The sequence below is a fragment of the Eurypyga helias genome, unplaced genomic scaffold (assembly GCF_000690775.1).
Source record: "Eurypyga helias isolate BGI_N326 unplaced genomic scaffold, ASM69077v1 scaffold18707, whole genome shotgun sequence".
NCBI classification, from domain to species: domain Eukaryota; kingdom Metazoa; phylum Chordata; class Aves; order Eurypygiformes; family Eurypygidae; genus Eurypyga; species Eurypyga helias.
The window spans coordinates 1-9601 of NW_010260057.1; the positions used below are offsets into that span (position 1 = coordinate 1).

The window sequence follows — 9601 nt, forward strand, 5'->3', positions numbered from 1 at the left end:
TGCCCGGCCTTGTGGCTCCGAAGCTCATGTTGGAGCTGCCGGTGTTTGCAGAGCGGCCTCGGGCCCCGAACCAAACGCCAAAATACCGACAGAGCCCGATGGCTCCTAAATCCCTTCGCTCTGCCAAGCGCCGCTGTACGTTTCTGAACCCGATTTTTGAGTATTTCTGGGTTCAGAAAATGTGCTTCTCACAACCGCCGACGTCTGTCCTTTTTTTTCACTACTTCTGCGTTTTGCACCCGCTTTATTTTTTCCCTGTTCCTTTTTCTGTTAGTTGTCAAGATTTTACCTTGCTCTTCTCCATCCTCACATAGAAAAGGACGAGAAACAGAATGAGCGAAGTAGAAAACATGTATTTTGCTTATGTTTCGCTTACATTTTCTTTGTAACTGTACAAAAAGTACAGTATTTCAGGCAGAAATTTAACTTTCCATTGGGCTTTAATTTCTGCACACAAAGACAGGTATTTTTAAGTTAATGAACTAAAGGAGGACTTTATTCTTCCTTTAGTTCCTCTGAACTCTTAACAGTCTTCACTAAGATTTTGTGCTAGGCAGGCTGCTTTTGTTGATCTGGCAAAAATTGGTTGCCGTTCCTGTTTCTGTGATTTCAGGGAACTCAGTTCCATAGGATAAGAGGAAAAAACAGCTGAGGCTAGAGAAGGAAAAAAATACTGAGACGTGGATCAAGAGGCGTGACCTACAGTCCTAGTCTGAATTCAGCAAAATTGAAGAGAGAACCTAGAAGGAGGTGAAAAAAAGAGCAAGTAGGCTATCATCCATCTTCAGGTGCAGACAGATCTCTACGTTGGACATTCCTCTGATTGTTTTAGGATTAGTATTATGGTCCTTGTATTACCTACAGGACTAGAGATGAGGCCTCCCCTCTACAAACACAGAGAAAGAGAAAGCGTTGTCCAAAAAATCTGGGAGTGTAATCACCAGAGAGGAAGGGGGGGGCTAGTGACAGGGATATGTGAAGTAACTTGTCACACAGTAAGTGGCAGAGACAAGGAATAGCGCTCCTTTGAAAAGGGCAAACCAAACTTGATACTTCAAGTGATTTCCAGACTTAGATCTTTCAAGTTCCCAGAGGAAATAATAGGGCTGTGGAAGCCCCAAGTTTATCCTCCTAACTGACCTTAAATTCAACAAAGCACACAGACAATATAAAGAATGCCGGATCACATGGAAACTGTTGGTTTCAGGACTTAGGCACTCAGCTGGAGATACGTGAGCCCTGATCTTTAACCTCTGAGAAGACATCTGGGACATCAAAGCATTCCACTTTTTTTTTTGAGCTGATCATAACTTAATTCAGGCAACAAGTATGGTCTCTTTCTTGAATCACCAAAGCTCATTCATCCCTGGAAACTTTCATCTTTTTTAAGTTTTCATCACTTTCTAGAAGGGAATACCGAAAAACTAAGATCTGAAGGGCTAACTAATCATCTCATGACTCGGCTAAAGCTGGGAGGATTCAGTGGGAGGAGATTGCTGTGGTGTGGGGACAGCTTCAGCAAGTGGAGCAGGCAGATTGGGACGTACATAAGACAAAACTAGACTGAAATATCTCCTCTTCCCTTGTTTTGGAAATACTGACCAAAACCAAGAGATGCTTACCAAGGTTAACTGTAGACTCTTATCCACAACCTTGTTCTAGATGTCCTCATATGATTTAGAGCTGCAAAACCACTCTCTTTGCTCTTCAAAATAGTGTGAGACTGCAGGGAGGCCAGTCATCTGTATTGTTTATGGATCTCAAAGCCCTGGCTTCTCTCTGCTTATGCTTGCTTTTTCCTTACTGGGAAAAAAAAAAAAATGCTCTAGATGCCTGATTAAGAATCAGACAAAAAAAGCACAGTCACTGAAAATAAGCCTGAGGATGTGTAGCTGCCTCCAGCAAGAGACTCTGCTACTCAGTTAGGAAAAGCTGGTGTAGGTGGGACTTAGGAGGCAACAGGATAAGAAGCATGCAAGTGTTCAGGAGCAGAAGGGGAGTGCTACATATGTAGGTCATAGATAAAACAAAGTACCACATTGCTGGGATTGCAAGTTCCATGGCAGTTTAAGAAACAGACTGTCAACATGTCCTTAAAAAGATGGTATAAAAAGGAGAAGAAATGAAGGCTTTTATATATCTCTGCATTTTTTCTCTCCCATGTTTGTGTGTAAGCATGGCTCTTCGTGCAAACAAACACGCAGCCTGAGAACTGATCTGCTACAAGGCGATTCATAAAGTGGTTTAACTGGCTGTCTGGTGTGTAACCTGTGATACCGACTCTGAGGGACTGTGGATAACTGCTACGGGAATCCACAAGAGAGAATGTGGAAAAGCTAGCCTGTTATCAAACAATGTAAGAGAGACTCGGGGGAGTCTGTAGTTCCAAAAAAGGATGAAAACCAATGCATTAGCAGAAGTAATAATTTTTCTTTTCTCATCTATTTATTAAAAGACAACTCTTCAGTTCCGCTTGATAGATTTAGGTTAGCTTGAGAAGGAATTCATCCCTCTCTCCTTTAAAAAATAATACTGCTTCAGGAGAAAAAAATCCCAGGCATAGCATTAAACAGCTAGTATAATTTTTCTCAAACATTATCTCTAGGAAATTTGAAATTAAATATATACATGGATGCAACGTAGCAAGTTTGAAATATTCAAAACCTTGTGTCTCTGTGACATGATTATGCCGTAAAGACTTGGAAAAAAATGAAATTATTAAACAGGCATAAAAGCTTTTAACTCACATATATTGCACTTGCAGTGTGGAATCCGTATCTTTCTCCCCCCAAAACCGTGCAGCTCTTGCTGGGAAAAATGGACTTACATACAGGGCAGTATTTATAATATTGTAAAGAGTTGTAGCTAATCTTGTTAATCAGTTAAACCAACCTCTGCAGATCAGTTGTGTAAGCTCAGAACAGCAATGAAAAACCTGTATGTAAGTACCTTCCATTATGCTGTCTTGTACATACAGTATTTAGTAGAGTAGCAAAGCTGTAGCAGTAGCATCATACTGTACTCAGGCAAAAAGACTGTTGTAGTTGAATTTGACTACGTGGCACATCCTTTTTTCTTAAATGTCTGAAAACTTGTCTTCAGCGTGATCTCGCCTCTTAGAAATATTTCCCTGTTGAGGTTCCGCTGCACTGGTGTGAGTCATGCTTGGGTTCATTAGTGTCATTTAAAGATCCCATACCTTTGTGCGACACGTAGACAGACAGATTCACGTTGTATTAAATCAGTGGATGTGTTTGCTCAAGGTTTCCAGTAAAAATCCACCTGCCTGAATGAATCCTAATTACATGTTAAATGGTTTCATTAACAGTGCTTTAGAAGCTGATCCTGTCGACACTGCTGGTTTCCACTCGCACAAGGTTACTTTTAGGACCGGGATGGCCTTTGGGAGCTATTTCAGTGCGTAAGACAAACCTCTCCTCGATTATATCAATATTCCAAACATTTTTATAATGCTTTTGCATTCTGTGACAGCCAGAAAAGGGTTTGCATGGTTCTGCTTCTATGGACTCTGTTGGTACGATGCTTTGGGTGGGTAAGATGAGCGGTACTAAGACGTTCTTGTTTCTTGTTACAGACGTTACCCCACCGTTGAAATACGCGCCGAGAACTTCAACGGATCGACACACGTGCCTCTACCATCCGACAGCGCTTTTCTCAAAGCCTTGCTTTTTGAACTGAGACTCATAGACGACCATATTTTTGTGGAGCATCGGGATACTTGTACTCGAATCAATCACTCGCTGGTCTATTCAGTTCGCACCGAAGGAGGGGATCTCTGGCCTGTGCTCGCGTTTCAGAGGAGCGGTCTGATATACGCGTGTCTTCCGCTGGTTGAGGAGCCCGTGGAGCCACGGCCGCCCCTCCTTACCGTTAGCGGGCTCTCGCAAGGACTGGCTCTCCTGTTAGGCATTGTGGACTACATCTCTCCAAGTCGGAAGAACGAAGCTGAGATGAGCGCAAAAATAGGCCAGCTTCGAAATTTGCTCATACAGGCCTGTCCTCTCGGCACCCCCTTAAACACAAACATACGCAGCCTGAACAGCTCGTTCGATGACATTCAGGAGATGCCCACAGATGAGAATCAGCCGGCTTGGAGATCCAGCGCGTACAGAGGCAAACCTCAGGTTAATGTCTGTATCACTGAGAAAGTCAAGTGTATGCAGTATGACAAAAAAGATGTTGTGGACATGTGGCAAGTTTATGGAGCTGTAAATTGCAAGGTGAGAGCGTTTTATGTGCGTGTCTGGCCAAAGTATTTGTCATGCAAGCACGCTGGGAAAGTGAATACTTGTGTCATTTTCCTTTGGTGTGTGATCAGTGAATTTCAAACGCTGATATTTCAAAGTGTAACAAACTATTCCCTTTTAGCCAGATGCATTGGCAGCAGTTTTTATTTTGTTCTTTACTGCTTCTTTTTTTTTCCTGCATGCTTTATGCATTTTTTCAATAACTATTCATGTTTTCATGAATTTTCAGCAGTAGCTACATGGCATGGGTTTTCCCAAATTTTTCTTATTTCAAATGAAATAGGGAGAAATAATTTCATACACTCTTTGCCTGTAGAGACTAAGAAATGGTAGTGCTAACGCCAGGTTTATTTCCAGCTATCTAATAAGCAGTGTGTTAAATAATTATTAGAAACAAAATTTCCGGATGAGTCTTCTACAAGTGTCTTTACATGAGTGTGTTTAATTAATTTTCCTACCAATTGAAAATTTAATCTTCTGTCCTACGTTATTCTATTACAACAACATTTTCAATCCATGAATGGTTTTTTTTTTTGGCTGACATAAGATCTGTTGATACAGAATCTGGTGGAAGAAAGCGGTTGTATAATCCTTTTGAATGCTTTTATACATGACAATGGTTGTCATTGTTCAGTACTAAAAATTGGGGAGTATTGACTAAGGAGGTCAATAATAATTATGAAATATATTAAAATTTGTGTTTTCTGTGGTTGATGTATTGAACGTTCTTTGTCCTGAATCATGCTTAGGAAGCACACCATATTATCACAGAACACACTGTATTTGTAACTGCCAGTGTTTTAAGAGGAAAAAGACCTAATGACAAGGATCATAGTAGTTTAATTATTTGCAAGAGGTTGGATACTCATCTCCAAAGGAAGCCAACTTAGGTACCGCGCTTCCGAAGACTGGGTTATTTCCCACCAGCCATGCTGGTAGGGATTATGTGGGTGAACAGCTTCCTGCTCTCAGAGGGACAAGTTTCTAGGTCATCTTGCAGAGTGGATGGCCTTACATAAGAAGAAAGCCCTGGTGTAATCGTGCACTGCTGAGCTGACACACGGAGGGATGAGACAATGGATGCGCTGCACGTGGTTGCCGTGAGAAAGCTGACATGGGACCACGGTGGCCATTAATAGCGTGCTTGAATCCATTAAGCGGATGTTGCAAGAGTAACTGAATTAATTAGGCTATCACCAAGTGTGTTTATGTAACATTCATAATGATGTGGCTATACAGTAAGTCCTTGGCTTGCTTATCTGCTCTTTTCTTGCTGAAGAGTACTTGTCAATTAAGAGGCGTTTCGCTAAGACCGTGGGAGAGGCTGCAGGAATGGGAGAGGGGCTTTGGTTTGAAAGTGTTTGTCAGTACTAATGTTTGAAGCCAGCTGAAATTTTTTAGTGTGATTTTTCCTTTTTTTAATGCTTGTATTCAAGTTTTCAACATCTAGTTCTGACGTGAGGGAGATGCTCTAAAATAACTTCTTGACTTCATTTTTTCAAGTGTGACATCGAGGGATCTGCACCAAACGTAACCCTCACTTTGAATCTCCCGACTAATGGTCCTCCACTCCAAGATATCGTGGTCCACCACTGCGTGACTTCCGTTGACCCTGCCATGCTGATGTCCAGTAGTGCCGAGCCGCTGGATGATTCTGTCTATAATGGACCTTACAGATTTCCTTTCATTCCCCCTTCAGATTCATTCAACCTGTGTTACTACACTTCCCAGGTAATAACATCCCTGACCCTCGTTATTTTCCCATCTTCAAATGGGAATAGAAATACCTGCGATGCTGAACTTGTTTGAGTTTCAGTCCGATTCAAGGGGGTAAAATGCTTTTCATACAACAAACTGCTTGGAAGGCACTTCAGGACTGGAGTCATATGGAGTCGCATTCAGGAGGTGCCGGTACCTTTGACTGCTTGGCAAAGCTCCTCCTTAAATGAACCACTCAGGTGCCTGAGTTGGATGAAATGAACCCAGGCTGAGATGTCCAGTGCATATACCACAACCCTGTAGATCACAAGCAGCCTGAAGAGTTTGGCATGTACTATTCCAAACCAGTCAGCAATTAACGGGGTTATATTTTTTTAATTACTTTAGCAATTAAAACAGTGTATAACCAATCTTACGATGATGGTGTTAATTTATCTTGAGAATGAATATAGTTTTTTCCAGGTTCCTCTTCCACCAATTTTGGGATGTTACCAACTCACTGAAGAGGGATCACAGATAAAAATAACGGTTAATTTAAAGCTTCATGAAAGCATAAGGAATTCTTTTGAGTACTGTGAAGCTCGTATACCCTTTTTCAACAGGTAAGAGTAAAGAAATCATAAATAAATTTCTTCCATTTCTCAGTGATCTTCCTGAAATTAACCTGTCTGAAGTCAGTAGAACGGATCGTGCTCCATCGAGTACCACCAGCAGACACCGACTTTGCAAAAGTCTACTTGGAATTCTTGCATTTGCCAGAGTTCAGCGTGGTACCAGCATACTTGGTACCTCTGGATACTTGCATTGCACATCCTGTTTCACTGTGGTATTTTTTTCACGTGAAACCCAGCCGCAATCCTCCAGGTGGATTAAGTCTTGAGATCACTTCCAATCCGGGGTTACCTGTTCCTTAAGACTGCTAATCCTAGCTATAGATCAGCTTATCAAAAAAATAGTTATTTAAAATTAAAACGATAGTTTTCAGTTAAGCCTCTCTGACAACTGCCATAACTATGCTGTCACATAATTATCATGAAAATTTGAAGATGAAGTGATACAAAGTTGCTGATGCTGATCATAGCGTTAGTAAAACACTATCAGTGAAGTAAACCCAGTAAAATATCAACAGCTCTTTCATGATTACTAGGTTGAGACCATGGTGATTTCCTCCTGCTCTGTCATTTCTTTTCATAAATTAGCGGTGTGCTCAGGTAGGTGTGATTTGTCTGTAGGCACATAAATAATGCCTTTCAGCATTTTGTTGATTTCTTTAACAAAATGGGTGTTAGCAAATACTGAATGATACTAATTCCGATGTTTTTTTTTCTCCTCTGTCGTACCGTAGGGGCCCAATTGCTCAGTTAGAGTACAAAGTTAGTTATGGCCAGCTGGATTTGTCACGAGAGAAAAGCCTACTGGTTTGGGTCATCGGTAAGCAGAATACCCCTGTGTGCTCCTACTTCCTCCCCCCAGTCAGTTTTGTATAGCGTCAGCACAGCTGTATCGTTTCTTACAAATGCTGTTTCTGGCTTTAGGACAGAAGTTCCCTAAGTCTTTGGAAGTTTCTCTGACTGGAACCGTGTCTTTTGGCACTGCAGGCAAAGAGCACCCAACTGACTATGTTTGCACTGGGAATACTGCTTATGTCAAAGTAAGTCACAGGCTCTGTGAAAAGAGGCCTTAGTAATCATTTTTTTATTAAATTGGCTGTAAAAATACATTGATTTTGAATCAATCCTAATTCTTAGCCTCTTTGTTCTCAGCACAGAGTTTTCTGTTTTCTTGCTTACAGGATTTGACATTCTGTCACTTGCCAACAAGAGCGTGTACCGCAGATTGCCAGTATTTGTGCAGCAAGCATGACAGTGTGCATCTGATCATGTTTTCTCTCTCTCTCTCTGTAGCTGTATTTTAGGATCCCAGACTTCACACTTACCGGATGTTACGTAGACCAGCATTCTATTCAGATCTTTGCACCAGGAAAACCCAAAATTACTGCATGTGAGTTACTGAAAATGTCATGTATTTAACTAGAACTGGGTATTGAAGTTATGAACTGGATGTCAGTGACTGAAGTTACGTAGCTGAAGCTGGACAAAGCTTTTTCCTAGTGTGCTTGGGACATGCTATACATTTTGTTTTCTGCTTTGTAGTTTTTTCTTGTGATGCTTAATGTGTCCCTGGAGTAGGGACTGGCATCTCCCTTTCAGATGAAAGCTCTTACTACTCGGTTACAAAGTCAAGCTCTCTCTCAGGCTCTCTCCCCTTTGCCCCATGATGTTTTCACTCTGCATAATGGCAGAACTTTTACTGGGGGGGGGCAGAGATTGCCTCTGCGGAGTCTGGCCTCTTGTTCAGGATGCTTTTGTCAGAGACGTGGTACGTGGATTGGAAACACCCGGGTACGTAACTCAGCTCCCGCATGCGAGGTGAGACTGTCACTGTCGGTGTCATCACACCAACATCTCTTGGTAGATGTGGTTCTACATGCAGTCTGTGGAGCAGAAACCAAATCTGCTTATTCTCGAGTTAACACATGATTACTTCCAAGTCTGCACCAAAAATACACTAATTGGGAATACGGTGGGCAGTCATTAGATCTGAGCAGTACTGTCTAATGAGAGCATTTTTCTTTGTTGCTGTGTGTTGTAACTGTTGTCAGTCATGTCAGCAGATGTCTGTAAATGCCTTCTGAAAACTGATCTACACTGTTAATTTTGTGATAGGTCACACTCAGTCCTACGTTGTAATACGAAAAAGCAACACTTTCATACTGTATGTTTTATATCGAGTATGCAATTTATATTCATTGAACAAAATCCAATCCATCCACCTGCTTTTGACTTAACCTCTGTTTGAATTTTAAGCTCATGACTGATACATTAGTAAAGGTAATTGAAGCTGAGACTTTAAATGTCTCATTATCAGAAACGATTTTCAAATAATAGTAAGAGTCTTACAGTTTAAAGAGGCCATTATACCTTTTCTGCAAACTAGTAAGGATGGATTAGTAGTCTCTTAACTTGGATGAAGGAATGTCTGATTGTAAGGCACCCTGTAATGCTTATTTTTCTTGCATGTTGTTGTTTTTTTCAGCCCGGGAACTGATTTCTTCTGATTACTACATCTGGAATTCCAAAGCACCAGCACCTACAGTGTACAAAACCTTACTTGACTGATTTTCTTGTGAATGATTTTTGTATTTAAACAAAACAGGTGGCTAATGAGAGTAATGTCATGATACAGTGAAAATAAATATTCTCCAGCACTTGCACTTTGCATGGTTGATTAAAAATTTCTGTTAAGGAAAATCAAAGGAAGTAACTTCTTTGAAAAACATGAATTGGTTTTAAATTGCTTAGTCCTGGATAACAGCTTAGAGAAGACAGTTTGAAATGTGCTTGCTGTGGCCATTTCTACTTTTCCTTCTAACGTTAACTGGTACAGAATGAGTACCTAGTGATACAGATGCAGCTTGGTATGATTGCCCAGAGAAGCTGTGGATGCCCCATCCCTGGGAGTGTCCAAGGCCAGGCTGGATGAGGCTTGGAGCAACCTGGTCTAGTGGAAAGTGTCCCTGCCCATGGCAGGGGGGGTGGAACTAGATGATCTTT

The 9601-nt window shown here is 41.3% G+C and overlaps 1 protein-coding gene across 1 annotated transcript; it reads left to right on the plus strand.

Annotated features, from left to right (window-relative positions):
* Positions 1-3595: 3595 nt before the first annotated feature.
* Positions 3596-9261, plus strand: AP5M1 (adaptor-related protein complex 5, mu 1 subunit; the record flags this gene model as incomplete). The annotated part of the gene is made up of 7 exons (XM_010154910.1): positions 3596-4241; positions 5772-5999; positions 6450-6589; positions 7333-7418; positions 7523-7638; positions 7892-7988; positions 9084-9261. Coding segments are annotated over 7 exons (1396 nt in total), but the record flags the coding sequence as incomplete, so codon positions are not given.
* Positions 9262-9601: the final 340 nt, after the last annotated feature.